The sequence below is a fragment of the Pteropus medius genome, unplaced genomic scaffold (genome assembly GCF_902729225.1).
Source record: "Pteropus medius unplaced genomic scaffold, Ma_sr-lr_union100, whole genome shotgun sequence".
NCBI classification, from domain to species: Eukaryota; Metazoa; Chordata; class Mammalia; order Chiroptera; family Pteropodidae; genus Pteropus; species Pteropus medius.
This window is the reverse complement of record NW_024352787.1, coordinates 15,086,963-15,112,592: the sequence shown is the minus strand read 5'-3', so window position 1 is coordinate 15,112,592 and position 25,630 is coordinate 15,086,963. Positions and strand designations below refer to the sequence as shown.

The following is a 25,630-nucleotide window of genomic DNA, read 5'->3' as shown; positions in this document are numbered from 1 at the left end:
AAAATGCTATGGATTATTAAACATTGACTTTGTATCCAGAAACTTTACTATATTTGCTTATTATTTCTAGTAGTGTTCTTGTGGAGTCTTTAGAGTTTTCTATATAAAGAATCATGTCATCCACAAATAGTGACAGTTTAACTTCTTCATTTCCTGTTTGGATGCCTTTTATGTCTTTCTCTTGCCCGCTTGGACTCTCTTGGATCTCTAATGTTATATTGAATAACAGTGGCAATAGTGGATAGCCTTGCCTTGTTCCTGATCTTAGAGGGAAGGTTTTTATTTTTTCACCATTAGTATAGAGTTGACTGAGTGTCATATATGGCTTTTATCATGTTAAGATACTTTCTTTTTATACCAATTTTGTCAAACGTTTGGATAATAAATGTATGCTGTATCTTGTCAAAGACTTTTTTTGCATCTATATATGATCATATGATTCTTATTTTTTAATTTGTTTATGTGGTGTATCACATTAATTGATTTGCATATGTTGAACCAACCCTGTGCCCCTGGGATGAAGCCCACTTGATCGTGGTGTATAATCTTTTTAATATGTTGCTGTATTTGGTCATTATTTGGGATTTTTGCAACTGCGTTCATGAGAGATATTGGTCTGTAGTTTTCTTTTTTTGTGTTATCATTACCAGGTTTTGGTATCAGGGTGATAATATTGGCCTCATAAAATGAGTTAAGAAGTATTGTCTCCTCTTCAATTTTATGGAAGTATTTGATCAGAATAGGTATTAAAACTTCTTTGACTGTTTGGTAGAATTCACTGGTGAAGCGATCTGGTCCTGAAGTTTTACTTTTTGCTTGCTTCAATTTTCATACTGCTGATCATTCTATTTAGATTTTCCAGGTCTTCTTGATTCAGTCTAGGAAGGTTGTATCTTTCTAAGTATGTGTGCATTTCTTCTAGGTTATTAAATTTGATGTTATATACTTTTTTATAATATGCTGTTATGATTCTTTTAATCTCTGTGGTCTCTGTTTAATTCCTCCTCTTTCTTCCATGATTTTGTTTATTTGTGTCCTTTCTCTTTTTTCTTTAGTGAGTCTACCCAGGGATTTGTTAATTTTATTGCATTTATTTTTGTTGCATTTATTTTTTCTATTGTTTTTTGTTGTTGTTTTCAATTTCATTTATTTCTTCTCTAATGCTAATTATTTCTTTCCTTCTGCTGACTTTAGGCCTCATTTGTTCTTCCTTTTCTAGATTTTTTAGATGAAGCGTTAGGTTGGTTATTTGGGCTCATTCTTGTTTTTGGAGATAGGCCTGTAATGATATGAACTTTCCTCTTATTATCACTTTTGACGTGTCCCAAAAGTTTTGAGATGTTCTACTATCATTATCATTCATTTCTATTTATGGCTTGATCTCTCTTTTTATTTCTTCTCTGACCCAGTTATTCTTCAGTAGCATGTTGTTTAATCTCTATGTATTTGAGGTTCATCCTATTTTCTTTTTTCAGTTGATCTCCAGCTTCAAAATATTATGATCAAAGAATATGTTTGGTATGATTTTAACTTTTTTATATTTGTTGCATCAATCTCTGTGTCCCAGTATGTGGTCAATCCTTGAGAATGTTCCACGTGCACTAGAGAGGAATGTATAAGAAGCTGTTTTGGGATGGAAGGCTCTGTATATGTCAATTATGTCTAGTTGATCTAATGTGTCATTTAAGGATGTTATTTCCTTATACATTTTCTGTTTGGATGATCTATTTCTGACAGTGGGGTATTTAGGTCCCCTATTATGATACTGTTTTGTTTTGTTTCTCCCTTTAATTATGTTAATAATTGCTTTATATATTTTGGGTCTCCCTGATTGGGAATATAGATATTAAAATAAGTCTTACATCTTCTTGGTGCATGATTCTCTTTATCATTATGAAGTGTCTCTCAGTACCTTTCTTTACCTTTTTTATTTTGAAGTCTATTTTGTCTTATATTAATACTGCTACTCTCGCTCTTCTCTGAATGCCATTTTCTTGAAATATCATTTTACACCCTTTCACTTTGAGCCTATATTTGTCTTTGGAGCTGAGATGTGTCTCCTGGAGGCAGCATATGAGTGAGTTTTGTTTTTTGATCCAATCTACAATTCTGTGCCTTTGTGTTGGTGAATTCAGTCCATTTACATTTAGGGCGATTATTGGATTATGATGTCTTCTTATAGCCATTTTATCTTTTGCTTTCTGGCAGCTCAGTGTTTCCATTCTTTCTTGTTTTTGTGTGTATTTTGTTGTTGTTGTTGTTGATGTTCTTGGATTTTGCGGGTTTTCCTTCTGGTCCTTCCTGTTTTATGTTATATACTTCAGTTCTAAATCTTTGGTGTGTGGCTATGATTATGAATATGAAAAAAATAGTTATATAGATATATATAAACACTTTTCCATTATCTTCTGCATGTGCCTTATCTCCATTTCTCTTTGCAAATTTGGATCTTTGAATCCTCTCCTTTTCAGTCATTGTTGTCTCAATTTGTTCCCATGTATGCCTAGTGTTCATTATTTTCTTGCTATAGCAAATCTCTTATTTTGTAAGCTTATAATGCCCCTTTCTTAGTAAGGGTTGCACTCTCTGCTTCTATCTGCTTGCTAGTCGCCTTACTCCTAGTTATGTATCTTTTTTTTGTCATTTTGTTTTAGGTGAGGTGATCCCTTTCAGTATTTCCCGTAATACAGGCCTTGTAGTGGAGAATTTCCTCAATTTTTGTATGTCCGAAAAGGTCTTAATTTCTCCTTCATATCTAAAGGAGAGCTTTGCTAGATACATTATTCTAGACTGGTAGTTCCTTTCATCTGAAAGTTTGAATACTTGATTACACTCCTTTCTGGCTTGTGAGGTAGTGCTGAGAAGTCCAATAATCAACTAATGGGTTTTCTTTATAGGTTACTGCTTTGTTTTCCTTAGATGCCATGAGAATTTTGTCTTTGTTGTTGATTTTTGAATACTTTAATACAATGTGTCTTGGTGAAGGCCTTTTTGGGTTGAGATAATTGGGTGTTCTTTTGACTTCTTGAACTCCAAGCTCTAGCTCATTCCTTAGATTTGGGAAAGTCTCGTCAACTATTTGTCTGAAAATGCTTTCTAGTCTCTGCTCCTTTTCCTCACCTTCAATAATGCCCATTATTCTTATGTTTCCTCTCCTGAAAGTACAGCTAGTTCTTGTATTTCTCCTTCATTATTTTTCATTCTTCGATTTCTCTCTTCCTCCTTCCGATTTATTTCTAGATTTCTGTCTTCTATATCACTGATCCTTTCCTCCAATAGTCAGCTCTCTTTCTCAAGCTTGCTACTTCATTTTTCATCTTTCAGTGTGTTCTTAATCTCCAGAAGTTCTATTTGGTCTTTTTCAGGGTTTCAACTTCCTTGCTAAAAAACTGATTCTGGCGATCTAGGTGGTTTTTCAATTCCTGAAATTGTTGATAGGAATTATTTTGGATGTCGTTGAGATTTTTTCGGAAGTACCATCCTAAATTCTCTGTCATTTAATTCCCACATTTCTACGTCTGTAAGATTATTTTCTGGAGATTTTTTTCTTTCTTTCTGAGATGCCTGGTCACCTTGGTTGTTCGTGGTGTTTAATGGACTATTTCTCAACCTGAGTATCAATAGAACTGTATTCTGCTTTTTTCCCAGAAGTAAGATTTATTATATAAAAATTTCTCTTCAATCTATTGCAAAGATGCTATTTTTCTTTTGGTTTCCAGTAGTTGGCATGTAAGCCTCTTGGATCCCTGCTTTATATAAAGTCTTAATAATGCCTTTTATTTTTCTTATAGGTATTCAATCATGCTCACTACCCCCTGTCAGTGTTAGAGACATTTTTGGTAGCATTTATTCATTTTGCCCTGGGCCTCCACAGTATTCGATCTTGGAGCATGTAGGGCGAGGTGCTCTCTTGGTTGGGGAATACGGGCTGTGGCACAGACTCATGTTTTGCAACTATGGCGTGTATCAATCAACTGTTTTTTCTCTGCTGTCCCCACTTCTCTGTCATCCCTACTTCTCTGCTTTCTGCCTTCATTCCTATGCACTACCACTGCGTAGAGCTCACAACTCTCCCAGGCAGCGTTGTTTAGGGAAACTGCCACATCTTCTCCTCTCTCCATCCTCCTACAGGGAGCTGAGGCCGCAAGAGGCAGTTTCTTTGTTTCTCTTTGACTACCGCCAGTCTCCAGGAGTCTGAGCTGTGGTAGCTCTTATATGTAGACCCCATGCTTAGACGTGCTGGTTTGAAGTTTTTGTGTTTTTTGTTGAGTTTTAGATGTTCAGCTTATTGTTGTTTCAAGGGGAGAGATCTGGGGAGATCCCTCACTCCACCATTTTTTCTGACTTCACTTCTTCTAGTTCTTTCATATGTAAAGTTGGATTATTTATTTGAGATTTTTCTTGTTTCTTGAGGTAGCCCTTAAATCTATAATCTTCCCTCCTAATACCACTTTTGCTACGTACCAAAATGTTGATATTCATTGGCATTTATCTTTATGTCTCTTTGAGCTCTTTTATTTCCTTTTTGACCCAATAGTTGTTCACAGCATGGTATTTTATCTCCACACATTTGTGGTCTTTCTAGCTTTCTTCTAACTAATTTTCTTTTTCATACCATTGTGTTTGGAAAATATTCTTAATATGATTGTACCTTTTTACATTTACTACAATTAGTTTTCTGTCACAACAAATGATATATCCTTGAGAGTGTTCCCTGCGTACACTTGAGAAGAATGTATATTCTGTAATTTTGGAATGGAAAGTTATATAAATATTGATTATGTTCATTTGGTATAATATGTTGTTGAAGTTTATTTTTCCTTAGTGACTTTCTGTTTGAATGGTCTATCCATTACAGTCAATGAGGTATTAGGGTCCCCTACTATTAAAAAAAAAAATGTAAGAACCTCTTCTAATTATATTTTTGTCAGTTTCTCCCTTTAGGTCTGTTAGTCATTGCTTTATATATTTTGGTGCTCCCAGGTTGGTTGCATGTATATTGATGTGTTATGTCATCGTGATGAATTGTCTCCTTTATCATTATAAAATGTCTATCTTTATCTTTTGTTACTTTTTTATCATGAAATCTATTTTGTCTGATATAAATATGGCTATACCCACCTTTCTCTGGATACCATATGCTTGGAGTATTATCTTCCACCCCTGTACTTAGAGCCAGTGTTTTCCTTTGTAGCAGAAATGGGTCTCCTGAAGGCAACATACAGTTGGGGCTTCTTTTTTAATTTATCCTACTACTCTGTGCCTTTTGATTTGTAAGTTCAGTTTCTCATTTTCTCCATTGTTTCTTTTCTCTTCTGTTTCTGTCTGTTATTTTAGTTTGGCAGTTTCCTATGATGTTATATGTCTCAGCTCTAGGGTTTTGCCTTGTGATTACCATTAAGAACATATAAATAAAAGTCACGCATATATTAATCCTTTTTTTAATGTATCTTACCTTTATTTAATACCTGTGTACATTTAGTCATTTTTCTTCACCCTTTTTATGTTTTATTGTCATAAATTAACACATTTTATGCGAATTGTGTGAATTGATTTCTAAATCAATTTATGTGAATTGATTTCTAAATTACAGATTTATAATCTTTTTAAAATGCTTTTCCTCATTTAACTTTTATATTATAATTGTTTATTACCCTATTCTGAAGTAGGATTGTAATTTCCTGCTTCTGTGTATTTGTCATCTTACTCAAAGTTTTGCATACTTTTATCTTTTTTTTTTTTTTCCAGCAAAAGATCTCCTTTCAACATTTATTGTGATGCAGATCTCCTGGTGGTAAATCCCCTCAGCTTTTCTTTGTCTGGGTAGCCTTTATTTCTCCTTCATATCTAGAGGATAACTTTGCTGGATATATTATTCTTGGCTAGTGACTTCTCCTTTCATTATTTTGAATATTTCATTTTGTTCTCTCCTAGTTTGTAGTTTCTCCTGAAAAATCCTATGACGATATGATGGGGTTTCCTTTATAAGGTACAATCTTCTTTTCCACTGGCTGCCATGAGAAGTCTTTCTATGTCATTAAGTTTTTTTTATTATTATTATTAGTTTCAAGTATATAGTACATTGGTTAGACATTTATATAGTTTATAAAAACGATCCCCCTAATTGCTCTTTCTCTCTTCTAGCTTCCCACCCAGCCATTACATTAATGCTAATTGCATTCCCTATGCCATACTTCCCAATCCTGTGACCATCTATCAACTGCTAATTTGTACTTCTTTAATCCTTCATCCCATTCTCCCAGCCCCACCCCAAAACCCCTCTCCTCTAGCTATCACCATTGTCATCAATATTTGTGTGTCTGTTTTGATTAGTTTGTCCTTTTTGTTCCTTAGATTCCTCATATAAGTGAAATTATATGGTATTTATCTTTCTGTGTCTGACTTATTTCACTCAGCATAATAACCTCTAGGTCCATCCATGTCATTGCAAAGGGTAGTATTTCGTGTTTTGTTTTGTTTTTATGGCTGAGTAATATTTCACTGTATATATGAACCATAGCTTCTGTTGATGGGCATTCAGGTTGCTTCCATATCTTGTCCTTTGTAAATTGTGCTGCCATGAACATAGGTGTGCACAGATCTTTGCAAATTTTTGTTTTAGTTTTCTTTGGATAAATACCAAGAAGTGCAATTGCTGGGTCAAAATGTAGACCCATTTTTAATTTTTTGAGAAACCTCTATACTGTTTTCCATAGCAATTGTACCAATTTGCAATCCCACCAACAATGTATGAGGGTTCCCTTTTCTCCATATCCTCACCAACACTGTTGTTCTTTGATTTATTGATGATAGCCATTCTGACAGGTGTAAAGTGATATCTCACTGTGGTTTTAATTTGCATTTCTCTGATGGTTAGCAACCTTGAGCATCTTTTCATATATCTATTAGCCATTGGTATTTCCTCTTTGGAGAAGTAGATGTTCAAGTCTTCTGCACATTTTTTAATTAGATTGTTTATTTGTTTGTTTTTGTTGTTGAGTTGTATGAGTTCTTTACATATTTTGAATATTAATCCCTTATCAGATGTATCATTAGTGAATATCTTCTCCCAAATAGTTGGTTGTCTCTTTGGTTTGTTGATGGTTTCCTTTGCTGTACAAAACCTTTTTAGTTTGATGTAATCCCACTTGTTTATTTTTTCTTTTGTTTCCCTTGCCCAGGGAGATATATCTGAAAAGAAATTCCTGTTAGTAATATCAGAGAGTTTACTGCCTATGTTTTCTTCTAGAATTTTTATGGTTTGGGGTCTTACATTTAAGTCTTTAATCCATTTGAGTCTATTCTTGTATGCAGCGTAAGAATGTATTCCAGTTTCTTTCTTTCTTTCTTTCTTCCTTCCTTCCTTCCTTCCTTCCTTCCTTCCTTCCTTCCTTCCTTTCTTTTTTTTCGCATGTATCTGTCCAATTTTCCAAACACCATTTATTGAAGAGACTGTCTTTACTCCACTGTATATTTTTACTTTCTTTGTCATATATTAAGTGAGAGTATAAGCATGTATTTATTTCTGGGCTCTCTATTCTGTTCCATTGATCAATGTTTCTGTTTTTTTTTTATGCCAGTACCATGCTATTTTGATTACTGTAGCCTTAGTAGTATAGTTTGATATCAGGTAATGTGATACCTCCAACTTTGTTTTTTTATGGCTCCATATAAATTTTAGGATTATTTGTTCTAGCTCTTTGAAAAATGCCATTGGTATTTTGATAGAGATTGCACTGAATCTATAGTTTGCTTTAGGTAGTATGGCCATTTTAATCATGTTGATTCTTCCTAACTATTATCATGGTATATGCTTTCATTTATTTGTACCTTCTTCAATTTCTTTTTTCAATGACATAATTTCCTGAGAACAGGTCTTTTACCTCTTTGGTTAATTTGATTCCCAAGCATTTTATAGTTTTTGATGCAATTGTAAATAGGATTGTTTTCTTAATTTCTCTTAATGGAAGTTCATCATTGGTGTATAAAAATGCCACTGATTTCTGAATATTTATATTGTAACCTGCTACTTTACTGAATTCACTGATCAGTTCTAACAGTTTTTTGATGGAATCTTTAGGGTCTTCTCTATATAGTATCATGGCAGCAGCAAATAACAAGAGTTTTACTTCTTCCTTTCCAGTTCAGATGTCTTTTATTTCTCTTTGTTGTCTTATTGCTGTAGCTAAGACTTGCAATACAATGTTAAAGAGGAGTGGTGAAAGTGGACATCCTTATCTTGTTCTTGATCTTAAGGAAAATGCTTTTGTCCTTTCCCCATTGAGTATGATGTTAGTTGTAGGTTTGTCATATATGGCCTTTTATATGTTGAGGTATGTTTCTTCTATTCCTACTTTGCTGAGAGTTTTTATCATAAATGGATGCTGGATTTCGTTGAATACTTTTTCTGCATCTATTGATATGATCATATGGTTTTATCTTTTGATTTGTTAATGTGGTGTATCACATTAATTAATTTGCAGATATTGTACCAACCTTGCATCCCAGGAATAAATCCAATTCGATCATGGTGTATGATATTTTTAATATATCGCTGAATTCCATTTGCTAACATTTTGTTGAGGATTTTTACATCAATGTGCTTAAGAGATATTGACTTACATTTTTCTTTTTTTTATAATGTCTTTTTCTGGTTTTGGAATCAAGGAAACAGATGCCTCATAAAAGGAGTTTGAGAGGCTTCCTTCTTCATGAACTTTTTGGAATTGTTTGGGAAGAATAGGTGTTAATTCTTTTTTGACTGCTTGTTAAAATTCGCCTACGAAGCCATCAAGGAAAGAAAGAGAGAAGACTCAAATCAATAAAGTCAGAATCAAAAGAGGAGAAATAACTATGATCTCCACAGAAATACAAAGGATCATAAGAAAATACTGCGAGCAATTATATGCCAACAAATTGGACAATCTGGAAGAAATGGATACACTCCTAGAAACACACAATCTCCCAAGACTGAGTCAAGAAGAAACAGAAAATCTAAACTGACTGATTACCACCAATGAAATTGAATCAGTATTCAAAAACAGCCCAAAAAACGAAAGTCCTGGACCAGATGGCTTCATAGGCAAATTTGTCAATAGCTTTTACAAGTTTTAATCTAATATTCCTTGGAGAAGGTCTTATCAAATTAAGATAATTAGATCTTCTGTTAGCTTCTTAGATTCTAGGGTCTACATCTTTCTATAAGTTTGGGAAGTTCTCATCTATTAATTGTTTAAATAAGCTCTGTGTTCCCTTCTCCCTCCCTTCTCCTTCTGGTATATCCATTATTCTTATGTTGTTCTTTCTAATGGAGTCAGGTAGTTCTTGTAGAGTTCTTTAATATTTTTTAACCGATTTCCGATTTGGAAAAAAAAGTGTAGCTCACTATCAGCATTAATTTAATTTTACATAAACATGCTCTTCGAGGCTGAAGCAAATCTGACTGGATTTCAATGTGAAAATAAAATATAAAAACTGTTCTTGGAGTTATTTATAAACAGAACTTGTCTCTAATTCTAGTGTAACAGAACTGTATATGATGATCAGTATTTAATAATTTTTTGTGTTAGGTAAATTTCAAAGCACGGAACAACACAAAGTGGATCACCACATTCCACACAAAACTATCATATTTCTCTCCAGATCTTCTTAGTATCCTTGTCATTGTGCAAGCAACAAACTTTGCAGTGACCAGTTGGATTCTGTTTCCCTGATGTTGGTGATATACTCTTGGGGAAATGTCTTCCAGACAGGTGAAGAGGTGTGACTTCATCAGAGCATGGACTACCTCGAAGATGTTGCTGTCCTGGCTTGTAATGCTTTTCCAACATTCTTTCAATCAACGTCAGTATGAAGTTTACATGGCTGATTGTGTGCTCAGGATTGACCTTCTTGAACAGGATGTTGGAATTCAGCACTGTAATGTTTAGAAGGTGGTGAATGAATTTCTTATACCAAAACTTGTGCCTTTGTGCTCATTTGGATAAGAAATAAGCATCTGATCAGCTGAGTCCACCGCTCCCATAGTCTTGTTATAATCCACAATGACCCATAGCTTCTTAGTTTTCTTTCCATTTCTATTGTATACTTCAATCACAGTATCATTGTGGAATGTTGACAACATTGTCTCCTCCTTCTTGTCACACCATATCAGTGCCATAAGTTCACCACAGAATCTGGCAACAGTCGTCCCCTTTGCAATCCTTTTTTTCAGATCATTTGGCATATGTTTTCAGTTCAAACAAGCTGTCCCAACTACATCAGTCCTGTTTTGATGTAATTCTCTGAAAAGCATGGGAGATGTATAAAAGTTATCAAGGAAGACACAATATCCTTGGCCAAGAAGGTAAGAACCAAGGTAAGAATAATGTACGATCAGACCATCAGCTGAATCTTTTCAAATTCATACTGGGCCCTGTGTGAACAAGCACATTCCACTCATAATCAGATTTGCTTTCACAAAGTACATATAGCCTGAGACCAAATTATGCTCATTTCTTCCGGATGTACTGCTTCATAGCTAACTGCCCCTTGAAAAGCATCAGTGATTCATCGAATGCATTGTTTTTGTTTGGAGTATATACAGTTGAAAACTTATCTACAAGAAAGTTAAACACAGGTTTGATCTTCTGCAATGATATCTGGGCCTTGTTTGACCAGCGGATACGCAAGAATTGTTGACAAAATGCAAGTGCCAAAGCAAAAGTAAAACTCTTTCACCAATCATAATTTGCCTGAAATAAGGTATATCCAAAAGAGGCCTTGTCAACCAAAACATCTCCAGCTCAGGTTTCTGCACAATATCTTGCAGTAACATTATTGCAAAAAAGACTTTCAGTTCATCAGTTCATCATTGTTAGTGTCTTTCTGTTTATCCATTTGCAAAAATCCTTTCAGACTAGGTGGCTTGGGCATTCATATCACTGGTAAGTTTTGAAATCAATTACTCAGTAAAGAACAGTTCAAAATACTGCAGTGAGTCAGTGGTATCACTGACATCAACTTTTCTGCCAGGTGTGTCGGTAAAGCCATACCTTTGACATGGACTCATGAGTTGACCATTTCAGAGCATAACCTGAGTCAGCTGATGTAGGGCTTTTTCCATCAAATTCCAAATCGGAGTGATGCTTGGCTGTATAGTCTTCCAAAGCACTATCTGAAAAATCATCAGAATATTCTATTTCAGAAAAATCAGATTTGTCAAATGAATCTTTGACTAACAACTGTTCGAGAATGGTGTTAACATCACATTTGGGAACACTGCGTTTTCTAGGATTCAACATTATCAGTGATCGAGAATTACTATATTTTGTAAATGGAAATACCACTACTAAAAGCAGAATACTATAATAGAATGATGTCATTCGTTTCCAAAGACTATCAATATCTAGAGCAATGCAAAAGTAATAATTAAAGAGAGATATTTCGTGATAAACTTCGGGGGTAAGATTAGGACTGTAATCTGCAAATTATCTCAGAGTAAATGCTGCAGCTGCAAGTGCGGCTGGTGAGTATTCTCGGGGCAAACGGGACATGGGTTAATTGTCAGTTTTCTCTCTTCTTCCATCTGAGTCATTTCTAGACTTCTATCTTAAAGCTTGCTAATTTTCTCTTCTATCTGATCTGCTCTGTTTCCAATGCTCTCTAATGCATTCTTTATCTCATTTATTGAGTTCTTCAGCTCCAGAATTTGTTTGGTTCTTTTTCATAGTTTCAGTCTCTGAAGAGTAAAGTAGTCCTTTTTGTTCAGTGATATTATTTTTGAGGTGATTTAACTGCCTTTCTGAGTTTTCTTGTTATCTCGTTGAGCTTTTTCATGAGTGCAATCTTGAATTTTCTATTCAATCACAGTCTTCAATGTCTTTGATTTTGGTTTCTGGTGATTTCACATTCTTTCTGAGCTACATTGTTACCTTGGTTATTCATGGTACTTGATGGATTGTTCCTCAGCTTGGACATTTGAGTAGTAATTTTTTTTTCTTTTCTAAGTACTGTTTTGCTCTTAACAATTCAGCAGATCTTTCTTTTGTTTTCCAATAAATGGTGATATAGTGCAAGTTTTTGTTTTACATTACCTGCACTACTGACACCTCTAGGATATTGGGACACCTCTAGGATATTGGTGGGGAAGTTTCACATTGGTTGGGAAAATGCCCCATATTCCCTAAGGTGGTGAGCATCTCCTGTGTGTTCAAGTCATTTCAGCCTCATTGTACCATCTCTATGGTGCAATGTGGTGGGCAATGAGTATTTGGGCAATGTGAGTTCTTGCTGCTGACTCCTTGTAATCAGAAGCTACCAGCCGTGAAGTGCTATCTAAGGTATCTCCACTGCCTCTTTGGAATTCTACCTCTACCAGTTCTGCTGAAAGTGGGGGTGATGAGAGGGCAGGGAGGGGTGGGTTTATAAGACTGTGGCATGGCTTCTTAAAGTTAATGGCAGCTGTTAGTCTACAGGTGCCACACTGCTGCACCACAACTGGTCTCTGGGTTTAGCCACAGTGTATGCTGGCTACCCAGGCCAGAATTTTGCTTCTGTTCCTCCTACCCTCTGGGCTGCTATGGGGAGGGCTGTCTTCCAACTCCTCCATCACTAACACATCAGCTGAGACTGCAACTGACACCAGGATGCTGCCATTGTCCCTGTCTCTTCCCTTCCCCTTTTCCCACCTGCTCTACTCATTACAATACACTCACCTTCAGAAAGTTCAATGCATGGATCTCTCAGGCATTTTTGTGTGTTGAGTAAGGATCTTGCATTAAATTATAGTGGTCCTATTTGTTGTAAATTTTAGGGGAGAAATAAACGGGTGTTACTACTGCATCATGATGCTGATGTCAGAGTATTAATTCAGAGTATTAATATTCATGACATTTAGCACACTTTCTTAAAAACTATAACAGAAGTTTGGAGAAACATGGCAAAATGAGAGACATCCCCAGATCTCTTGCCTTGTAACAGCAATGAGCTGAACATCTAAAAATCAACAAAAAACACCCAAACTGCACACCAGTACGTCTGAGCATGGGATCTGCTCATAAGAGCTACAACAGGTCTGAACCCAGGGTGTCGGGCAGTGGACTGAAAGAAATAAAGAAGTTGCCTCTCACGGGTGCCAGAGCTCCCTGCAGGAAGATGGGGAGAAGAGAAGGTGCAGTGATATCCCTGAATAGCCCTACCTGGGAGTGCTGTAAGCTCCATCCAACCTGCGGCATGACCCAGTCATCAGGGCAGAAAGAAGAGAACCAGGACAGCACAGAAACATTTGATTTTTACCGGTCATGATTGCAAAACTGAGGCTGAGCTACAGCCTCCAACTCCCAACCCAGAGACCCTCCCCCATATCCTCCAAGACAGAATACCCTGAGCCCTAGGGGAATCAGAGCAAATGCTAACAAAATTGTTGCTAACATTGACAGGAATGAGGGTAGCGAGCATGATTAAATATCTACAAAAAAAAAAAGACATTATTAAGGCTTTATATAAAACAGGGATCCAAGAGGCTTACACACCACCTACTAGAAATCAAAAGAAAAGCACCTTCTTTGCAACAAGTTAAAGAGAGACCTTTATATAATAAATCTTCTTTCTGGAAAAACAACAGAATACATTTCCATTAATGCCCAAGTGGAGAAATAGTCCATTAAACACCACGAACAACCAAGGTGACAAGGCATTTCAGAAAATAAAAAATCTTCAGAAAATAAGCTTACAGACATAGAAATGCAACTTAAATGACAGAGAATTCAGGATGATACTTCTGAAAAAACTCAGTGAGTTCCGAAACGAGTAATATCAACAATTTCAGGAATTGAAAAAAAACACCTAAATGAGCAGAGCAAAGAGATTGGAACCCTCAAAAAAAAAAGAAAAAAAAAAAACAGAATAGATCTTTTGAGATAAAAAATACACTGCAGAAGTTGAAAAATGAAATAGCAAGTTTGGAAAATATCAGTGATATGGAAGACAAAAATCTAGAAATAAATCAGAAGGAAGAAAAGAGAAACCGAAGAATGAAAAATAATGATGGAGGAAGTGGTTCCATAGTGTAATGGTTAGCACGTCTGCTTTACATGCAGAAAGTCCTGTTTTTGAGCCCCAGTAGAGCCACAGTCCATGATCTATGGCCATGCCACCCTGAATAAGCCTAATATCTGATCTTGGAAGCTAAGCAGGGTTGGGCCTGGATAGTACTTTGATGGGAGACCACCTAGGAAAACCAGGTGCTGTAGCCATAAATAATAATAATAATAAATAATGAAAAAAATAATAATGCAGAAATACAAGAACTAGCTGATACCATCAGAAGAGAAAACATAAGAATAATAGGCAAGAAAAAGGAGCAGGGACTAGAAAGCATTTTCAGACAAATAGTTGACAAGAATTTCTCAAATCTGAGGAATGCACTGGAGTTTGGAGTTCAAGAAGTCAACAGAACACTCAATTATTTCAACCCAAAAAGGGCTTCACCAAGACACATTGTATTAAAATTATCAAAAATCAATGACAAAGATAGAATTCTGAGGGCCACCAGGGAGAAGAAAATGATAACTTATAAAGAAAAAACCATTAGATTATCAGCGGACTTTTCAGCACTACATTACAAGCCAGAAAGGAGTGGAATCAAATATTGAAAATACTAAATGAAAGAAAATACCAGCCAAGAGTACTGTATCCAGCTAAGCTCTCCTTTAGATGTGAAGGAGAAATTAAGACCTCTCCAGACATACAAAAATTATGGGAATTCTCCACTACAAGGCCTGCACTACAGGAAATACTGAAGGGGATCAGCTAACCTAAAACAAAATGACAAAAACAAAATACATAATTAGGAGTAAAGTGACTATCAGGCAAATAGAACCAGATGAGTACAACCTATACTAAAAACAGGGCATTATAAGCTTAAAATAAGAAGAGAATTGCTATATCAAGATAGTAATGAATGTTCAGAATACATAGGGACAAGTTGAAAAAGCAATGACTAAAAAGGAAAGGATGCAAATTTCCAAATTTGCAAACGAGAATAGAAATAAGGCACGTGCAGAAGAAAACAGATGACTGTATATATACATATATACATATACATATGTATATGTATATATGTATATATACAGTCATCTGTTTTTCATATTTGTGATGGTAACCACACACCAATAATTCAGAACTAAAGGTTATAATATAAAACAAGAAGAACCAGAGGCAAAACACACAGAAGCTAACTTAAATAAAAAAGACAGAAACACAAGGACAAGGAAACAATGGAAACATTGAGCTACCAGAAAGAAAAAGATATAATGGCTATAAGACCTCATATTTTAATAATCACCCTAAATATAAATGGACTGAACTCACCAATAAAAGGGCACAGAGTTGCAGAATGGATCAAAAAACAAAACACAATATACTGCCTCCAGGAGACACATCTCAGCTCCAAAGACATACAGACTCAAAGCAAAAGGGTGGAAAATGATATTTCAATCAAAAGACATTCAGAGAAAGTGGAAGTAGTGGTACTAATATTGGACAAAATAGACTTCAAAATAAAAAAGTTAAGGAAAGATCCTGAGAGACACCTTATAATAATAAAGGGAATCATGCACCTAGAAGACATAATACTTATTTTAATATCTATGCTCCCAATCAGAGAGCACTGAAATATGTAAAGCAATTACTAACAGGACTAAAGAGAGAAACAGATCAAAACACTTTCATAGTACGGGGCCTAAATACCCCACTGTTGGAAATAGACAGATCATCCAAACAGAAAATTAATAAGGAAATAATATCTTTAAATGACACATTAGACCAACTGGACATAATTGACATTTACAGAGCCTTCCATTCCAAAACAGCTGCTTATACATTCTTCTCTAGTACACATGGAACATTCTAAAGAATGTTCTGTGTCCCACATACTGGGACACAGAAATAGCCTCAACAAATATAAGAAGGTTGAAATCATACCAACCACATTCTCTGATCATAATGCTTTGAACTAGAGATCAACTGCTAAAAGAAACCAGGAAGAACCATGAATACATGGAGATTAAACAACATGCTCCTAAATAATAACTGGGTCAGAGAAGAAATAAAAAGATAGATCAAGAGATACATAGAAACAAATGAGAATGTTAGCACAACATATTAAATTTTGGGACATGTCAAAAGCAGTTATAAGAGGAAAGTTCATATCAGTACAGGCCTATCTCCAAAAACAAGTGAGCCCAAATAAACAACTTAATGCTTCATCTTTAAAAACTAGAAAAGGAAGAACAACTAAAGCCTAAAGTCAGCATAAGGAAAGAATTAATCAAAATTAGAGCAGAAATAAATGAAATTTTAAAAAAAAATAGAAAGAATAAATGCAACAAAAGCTGGTTCTTTGAGAAGGTTAATAAAATTGACAAACCCTTGGATAGACTCACTAAAGAGAAAAGAAAAAGGACACAAATAAACAAAATCAGGGATGAAAGAAGGGAAATTACAACAGACATCACAGAAATACAAAGGATCATACAAGAATACTATAAAACTGTATAACACCAAATTTACTACCCTAGAAGAAATGGATCAGTACTTAGAAAAATACAAACTTCCTAGACTGACACAAGATCTAAACAAACTGATCAGCAGTATGGAAATTGAAACAATTATCAAATATCTACCAAAATGTAAAAACCCAGGACCAGATGGCTTCACCATTGAATTCTATCAAACATTCAAAAAAGATTTAATACCTATTCTCCTCAAAGTCTTCCAAAAAATCAAAGAGAAGTCTATACTTCCCAACTCATTTTATTTGGCCAAATTACTCTAATACCAAAACCTGGTAAAGATAATATAAAAAAGAAAACTAGAGACCAATATCTCTCATGAACACAGATGCAAAAATCCTAACTATGATACTTGCGAACCAAATTCAGCAACATATTAAAAAAGATTATACACCACAATCAAGTAGGCTTCATCCCAGGGGCATAGGAATGGTTCAACATATGCAAATTGATTAATATGATACACTACATAAACAAATTAAAAAATAAGAATCATAATATCATATCAATAGATGCAGAACAAGCCTTTGACAAGATACAGCATCCATTTAACAAAATTGGTACAGAAGGAAAATACTTAACAAAATATTTAACAAAACTGGTACAGAAGGAAAGTGTCTTAAAATAATAAAGGCCATATATAACAAACACTCAGCCAACACTGTACTAATGGTGAAAAAGTAAAAACCTTCCTTCTAAGATCAGGAACAAGGCAAGCCTGTCTACTATCACCACTGTTATTCAATGTAACAGTGGAGGTCTTAGCGAGTGCAATTAGGCAACAGTAAGATATAAAAGGCATCCAAATAGCAACGAAGAAGTCAAACTGTCACTATTTGTGGATGACATGATTCTCTATATAGAAATCCCTAAAGACTCCACAAGAACACTACCGGAAACAATAAGCAAATACAGTAAAATCTCTGTATACAAAATCAACATTCAAAAATCCATAGGGTTCCTATACTCTAATAATGAAGCGTCAGAAAAAAAATGGAAAAAGTAATTTCTTTTGCAATTGCAACAAAAAGAATAAAATACCTAGGAGTAAATTTAACGAAACATATGAAGGACCTATATAATGAAAACTACAAGACCCTATTTAAAAAAAAATCTAAGAAGATACAAAGAAATGGAGAGATATTCCATGTTCTTGGATTGGAATCAACATAGTTCAAATGACCATATTACCTAAAGCATTATACAGATTTAATGCAATCCCCACCAAAATCCCATCAGCATTTTTTAAAGAAAAGGAACAAAAAATCATCAGATTGGTATGGAAACACAAAAGACTCCAAACTGCCTAAGCCATACTGAGAAGAAAGAATGAGGCTGGAAGCATCACTCTGCCTGACTTCAAATTATTCTACAAAGCGACAGTAATCAAAACAGCATGGTGTTGGCAGCAAAACAGACACATGGACCAATGGAACTGAATCGAGAGTTCAGAAGTAAACCCATATTTATGCGGGCAAATAATTTTCAACAGAAAAGCCAAAAACATACAGTGGAGAAAGGAAAGCCTCTTCATTAGATGGTGCTGGGAAAATTAGAAGGCCCCATGCAAAGGAATGAAACTAGACTGTTGTCAATCACCACACACCAAAATTAACTCTAAACTGATTAAGGACCTGAATATAAGACCAGAATCAATAAAATGCATAGAAAAAAACATAGGAACTAAATTGAAGGACCTTGGACTTAGAGGATTTTATGAATTTGACCTCAAAGGCAAGGGAAGTAAAAGCAAAAATAAATGAATGGGACTACATCAAACTAAAAAGCTTCTACTCAGTAAAAGAGATCTTCAAAAGGTACAGAGACAACCATCCAAATGGGAAAATATATTTGCAAGCAACACCTCCGATAAGGGCCTAATATCCAAAATATACAAAAAAACTCATACAACTCAATAACAACAAATAAATAAATGTTCCAATCAAAAAATGGGCAGAGGTCCTGAACAGAAACTTCTCTGTAGATGACATACAAATGACCAACTCGTATTTGAAAAGAAGCTCAACATCGCTAGCTATTACAGAAATGCAAATGAAAATCACAATGAGGTACAATCTCACACTTGTTAGAATAACTATAATCAACAGAACAAGTAATAACAAATGTTGGAGAGGATGCGGAGAAAAAAGAACCCTCATACACTGCTGGAGGGACTGAAAATTGGTATGGCCAATATGGAAAACAGTATGAAGGGTCTTCAAAAAACTAAGCATTGATCTACCATATGATCCAGCAATCCCTCTACTGGGTATTTACCCCAAAGACTTGAAAACCCATATCTGAAAAATATTGACACACAGATGTTCATAGCAGCACTATTCACAGTGCCCAGGACATGGAAGCAGCTGAAGTGTCCTATGATAGATGATTGGATAAAGAAGTTGTGGTACATATATACTATGGAATATTACTCAGCCATAAGAAGAGATGAAATACTGTCATTTTCAACAACATGGATGGACCTTGAAATAATCATATTAAGAGAAATAAGCCAAACAGAAAAGTTTCAAAATCACATGATATCACTTATATGTGGTATATAAACCTAATAGCCACAAATGAACAGGACATACAAACAGAGACTCATGGACATGGACTATGGACTAGTGGTTACCAGAAGGTAGGGATTTGAGGGGAGAGGGGAAATAGATGGGTTAAAGGGGATCAAATATGTGGTGAGAGAAAGAACTCTAACTGTGGGGGGTGACCACACAGTGTAAATATATATATATATATATTTATATATATATACACCTTACTGTTAAAATGTACAGCTGAAACTTAATATATATATATATACACCTTACTGTTAAAATGTACAGCTGAAACTTAATAGATTTCGTTAACCAATGTCACCATAAAAAAGTTAATAATAAAAAAAAACCATAATAGAGCACATCAATCACTCAGTAATATTTTAAAAACTTGGTTATTTAGCACCACTCAAGGATCAACTCTTTATTGGTTTTTTAACTTAGGTGATGTCAGAGTCTTTTACCCTTCATATTGAAAAATTGGCATTAAAAGACCATCTAAAATTGGTGACATTTCCAATGCTAATAATTTTATTTTGAAATTAGGCTTCAGAAGTCTCTAGAAACAGAGGAGCCTCTCTACTGGCCAAGCCAGGGCACAGCCTAGTAGCTGCTATACGAAGTCAGCATCTGTATGAGTCATTGCCACTAGGTATGTATCATGCTTTTTGAACCCGTGGATATCCAATACTTAATCTTTTTTTTTTTTATTGTGAATCCTTTAATATTGAGAATTCTGTGGGTTTTTTTTTTCTCTTCTTTTATGGTATAGTCTTCTCCCCTTCTCTTTGCTCCCATCCTCCCCTCCCTTTTGCCTCTTTTCCCTTTCCCCTTCCTCCTCACTTTATCCTCTCTCATACCTTCCTTCTTCCTACTCTTCCATTCTCACATCCCCCTTCTTCTTCATTCCACTCAATGATTTGTTAGCTGAATCCAGGGGAGCATAGTTCAATGAAGTGATGTATTTTGTTGCTGTTAATTACAGTTTTTAATTTAGACCTCTCTTCTCTTGTGTGTATGTGGATGTCAACACAGTCTTTGTTTCTAACCTCAGCTACCTCTCTTTAAAACACGTCACTTGTATTAAGGGAAATGAGGTGAGAGTCTAAATGGATTTGGATAGTTCCATTATGACTACTGAGAAATCAACCCGTGGCCACAGGTCATAAGTTTCAAGTGCTCAGAAAATGATTTCTTTGAACTCATAAACTATGAGTTCTAAGTAACTATGGCATAATGACCAAGAGAAGTTGAAAGGAGAAGAATGAAACTCCTTTCATGGAAGATCTACTTTATTTTTCACCTCTTCACGTGGGAATGAGTTAACACCCAGTTAAGTTCCTGGAATATTAAGATGATTAACTTAGATCTAGTTCACTTTTGATCTGATTGTTTAAAAATAATAATGCTATTATATAACAGAAAGAAAAAATCCTCTAGATCTTACATTTTTTGATGAGTATATTACCTACTCTTCAAACTTCTATATTAATTCTTGTATAAAGCAGCCACCTTCCAATCATCAGAGAAATGATCTCTGAACTGCAGACTCAACCACAACTCTTCACATCTGTCTGTTTCAGCATATAATGACAAGATTGTGGCATTTCTTCGCCAGCCAAACATTTTTGAAATGCTACAAGAGCGTCAGCCAAGCTTGATGAGAAACCATGCACTCAGGTAGGCGAGTATCCCTCACCCTTCTAACCCCATATCTCTCTATCTATTTTTACAGGTGGGATACCTCTGTGAAGAGAAATGGGCAGAAGTTACTGATGCATTTTATCTATGCACTTAAATTATAATTTGAATCCTCAAAATGAAGGGGCCAGGGGCTTCTAAGTTTCTCAGAAGTGTCATAATCAGAGATAGTTGTATTGTCAGGTTACATATCATTTATATGAGGCTAAAATTATTCCCATTAATTTGGAGGGAAGCACAGAAAAGGAGCAAAATAGTTTTAAATAAGTTATTTATGTAAAGCATCATATAAATTTCTATTTTTGAAATATAATTGTTTAATGGTAAACTAGATATTAGATGACCATATTCAAATATAAACAAACAAGCAAACAAAAAGTAGCATATATATTCTAACTACTTAAATTCTATTGTCTATATGGTCATTTTTGAACAAAAGTCTCTGAAACTCTGAATCACTTCATTTGGAAGGGATAGCCACCCAAAGAGGTTAAAAGAGAAAATATTCTCTGAACTTAAATTCCACTTTCTCATCAAGATATTCAAATATCTTTCTTCTTCAGTTTACTACCCAGAATTTCAAAAGCTGGTGCTGCATAGATGTCCCCTTGAAGTTTGAATTCTTGCTCAAATAGGAACTAACAATCAAGGCATGTTATAAAATCCTCTACACTTAATTTCCTCATCACTAAAATAGGGTCACATTGTGGGCATATTGAGATGCTTTAATGGCTATATATATAAAAGAAAAGGCAAGGTGGACAAGAATGAAATCGCCTCCTATTTGATGGTCTTCTAAATCTGTCTGACAACTATAAAACTCTACTTTATATGACTTCCTCAATTAATCACCAGTGTTTGAAAATACCCTCTTTGTTATCCAAATCCTTATTAATCCTGCTAATATATCATTTACTATTCTTTCCTCTCCAACACTCTCTTGTTGATATCTTTTTTTAAAATCTGTGTTTTTACCTGTATAAATTAGAACCAAGATCCTCCAAACTGCCTGTTATAATCTCAAATCCTTCTGTTTTCTTCATCCCCACATCTAAATATTTATCTTCTCACTTTTTCTTTTCCATCCCTTTTTATTCTCTTCTCTCTATCATGGCCAATATTTGGATCCTCTTTATTTCTCTTCTGGACTTTGCATGGGTCTCTTAAAAGAAATCTCTTATCACCCTACTATAACCAGAATTATCTTCTTATAGCACAGATTAAATTGCATAACTCCAGCTCTTCAAAAAAATCTTCCATGATTTCCATTGTATACAGAATAAAGTTAAAAATTCTAAGCATAACTACTATGGGCTCCAAAGTCTTGCCTTAACCTAACTCTTTATCCTGTGCTAGGTGTTGTTTTTTTTTTTCTTATGGTATCTTCCATTTTCACCAAGTAGGCTGTGTCCTCTCCTACCTTTACCCTTTCTGGAATGGCTCCTCTATTTAGGTCATCTCTGCCTGTTCCTGGATGTGATGTGAGTGCGAGGCAGCTCAATTTTAAAGGCTCAAGAGTTAAAAAAAGAAGTACCTCTCCCCATGATCCTGTCTAGAGGAAGAATTTACTGCTTCTTCTACAGTCCTCAAGTGAGGACAGTGACCACCATTCAGCCATTGCTATTCTCATGGAGCCATGGATCCACTGTCTTGGGTCCACAAAGCCAGTTGGTGGATGAGAGGGTAGAAGATGAGTTCTCTGAAACTGTTTTCAGACAATAGTGAGTCATAAGGAAATCACACATAGAGGGAAAAGATGGAGCCTGCGAGTCTGGTGCTCCTTACTGAGCAGCGCCAAGGCTCACACTGGTGGTAGCTGACTTGTTTCTGGTGTTGTTTCTTGTGGAAACTATAAGCACAGCATCTGAGGATTGCTTGCTGAATCTTGATAGGTGTCTTCAAAGGGTCATAGGGTGAGGCTAAACTTGGCCTGCAGCCGAACCCCTCTCAGGACTGTGCCACTAGACACCTACTACACAAAGCTGCACTAATAAGACCGGGAGACTTAAGAGCTCTGGTAAGTACATAGAAACAGACACAGAAAGGCAGCCAAAATGAGAAGACAAAAAAGCAGAAACCATATGAGAGAACAGAAGAGAGATCCAGGAATAATGGAGTTAAGCAATCTAACAGATGCAGAGTTCAAAACACTGGTTATAAAGATCCTCAATGAATTTAGGGGAAATGTAGATGAATTCAGTGAGAACTCTGACAAAGAGATTAAAAAAAAACCATAAAAATGGAAATGGAAATTATAAAAAGGGAACCAGTCAAAAATTAAGAACAGATTATCTAACATGAAGAGTATATTAGAGGGAATAAACAGAGTGGATAAAGAAGTGGATCAAACCACCAATATAGAAAATGGGGAAGCTGAGGACACTCAATCAGAATGGCAAGAAAAAAGAAGCCAAGACTATAATAATAATTTAAGGAGCCTATGGAACACAATTAAATGTAAAAATATCTGTATCATAGGGATACCTGTAGGAAAACAAGAAGTTGAAAAGCTATTTGAAGACTTAATGATGAAAAACTTTCCTAATCTGGTGAAGGAAACAAATATACAACCTAAAGAAGCTCAGAGTTCCAAAAAAGATGAATCCAAATAGGCCCACAACAAGATACATTATAATTAAAACGCCAAGGATTAAATACAAAGAGAGAATCTTAAAAGCAGCAAGAGAAAAGCAGTTAGTTACCAACAAGGGCACCCCCATAAGACTGACAGCTGATTTCTCAAAAGAAGGGCTTGGCACAAAATATTGAACGTGATGAAAAGCCAGGATCTACAACCACAGCTGTCATTTAGAGTCGAAGGACAGATGAAGATCTTCCTAGACAAAAATAAGCGAAAGGAATTTATCAAGACCAAGCTAGTATTACGGGAAATGTTGGAGGGACTTCTTTAAGAAGGAAAAACATGTATCAAAAACAAGAATAAAGAATGGTAATAACTACATTCCTATCAACAAGTACCTCAAATGGAAAAGAAGTGCTTCAAGCAAAAGACAGGGTATCTGAATGGATAAGAAAACAAGAACCCTACATATGCTGTCTACAAGAGACTCACTTCAGATTAAAAGACACACACAGACTAAAAGGAAGAGGATGGAAAAAGATATTACCTTAATCAACCTAGAGGGTATTGTGCTGAATGAAATGGGTCAGATAGAGAAAGACAAATATCACATGATTTCATGTACTTGTGGAATCCAAAGAACAAAATAAACAACAACAGCAACAAAAACAGAAATAAACTCATAGATACAGAGAATATTTTAATGGCTATTAGATGGGAAAGGGGTTGTGGGGGATGGAGGAAAAAAGGCAAAGGGATTAATAAATGGATTATAAATGAATAGTTACAGAATAGACTTAGAGATGTAGAGCGTAGCATGGGTAAGATGGTTAATAATGTAATAAATACGTAAAGGGGAAGAGATGTACTAGATTTAGTGGGGTGATCGCTTTGTCAGTTATGTCAATATTTGATCACAATGCTGTATGACTAAAACTGGTATATAATTTTATGCCAACTATAATTGAAAAAAAACTCATTTAATTGTACAATGTAAATACGAGCAACTAACTGTCCATTATATTTCAATAAAGCCTGAACAAAAAAAAGACAGAGCAGAGGGACTATGCAGGAGACTATGATATTAATTTATTTGAGAGATGATGGTCATGTGGATGATGGTAGAGCATGGATGGAGGAGAGAGAGCTGCTTGTGGCGATATTATGAATACGAAAACAATAGAAGCTAATGACAGCTTGAACATGAGGGTGAGGATCTGAGAGGAATGATAGCCAGGTGTGGAGCTTCTGCAGATCAGTGGATAGTATCTGTCTTAGTCCATTTGGGCTGCTATTACAAAATACCACAGACTGAGTGGCTTATAAAGAGCTTACAGTCTGGAGACTGGAAGGCCAAGATTAGGGTTCTATCATAGAGTGAGAGTCTTCTTCCAAGTTACAGACTTCTCATACCCTCACATGGCAAAAAGGACTGACTATAGAGCTCTCTAGAATGTCTTTTATAAGGACACTAATCTCATTCATGAGGTTTCTACTTTCATGACCTAATCACATCCTAAAGGCTCCAACTCCTAATACCAACGCATTGGGAGTTAGGATTCCAACAAGCAAAAGAAAGAAAAAGTTAAATATTTTTTTTAAAAAAATCAGTCCCTAAGTCTTCTCAGATTTTTCTCCTTCACTTCGAGAAAGAAAAAATAATATCTTTTAAGCATGCATACAATGAAATGATTATTGGCTATGGAATTTGTAATATTCAAATATTCGAATGTCAGAGATATCAATTGCAAGGTTAATTTGATCAAAATAAATGATATTTATCCATAGACTTATTGGAATAATTTGCCAGGTTGGAAATGGAGGTTATGAAAAAATATCAGATGCATGAAATATAATCAAACAGAGAGAAATTGATGCCTGTGCTCAGACCAACCTCGGAAACTCATGCGTTCTGGAAGCCAGACTCTCTTTAAGCCCAGCATGCCCATATATATTTTTCATCAGACCTAAGGTTTCTCAAGAGATGATCCCTTACTCTCTTTTTCTGGCTTCCAAGATGTCAGGAGCCCACGATAACCCTTCAGCAGCTTTCCTTACCCAGCTCCACTCCTGACTGTCATAACTATTCAGTCTATCTCCTGTAAGTGGCCATCTGTGTTTCTACTAGATGAAAGCATAAGAAGGACAGTTTTATAACCTACCTTTGTTGTGTTCCTTAGCTTCTGTTTCTATGTGAGTCTGAGGAGAGGTGATCCCTTGTAGAGCATCATCAGAATATG

At 35.4% G+C, this 25,630-nt stretch overlaps 1 protein-coding gene and 1 pseudogene across 1 annotated transcript in view; both read left to right on the top strand.

Annotated features, from left to right (window-relative positions):
* HECW1 (HECT, C2 and WW domain containing E3 ubiquitin protein ligase 1) overlaps positions 1-25,630 on the top strand; it is a 469,328-nt gene that overhangs the window by 367,297 nt on the left and 76,401 nt on the right. Inside the window, exons 17-18 of the mRNA XM_039849134.1 lie at positions 19,655-19,760; positions 20,692-20,788. Of these exons, the coding sequence (XP_039705068.1) occupies positions 19,655-19,760; positions 20,692-20,788 (203 nt within the window). The remainder of the gene's footprint in view (positions 1-19,654; positions 19,761-20,691; positions 20,789-25,630) is intronic.
* LOC120591987 (uncharacterized) lies at positions 14,119-14,234 on the top strand (annotated as a pseudogene).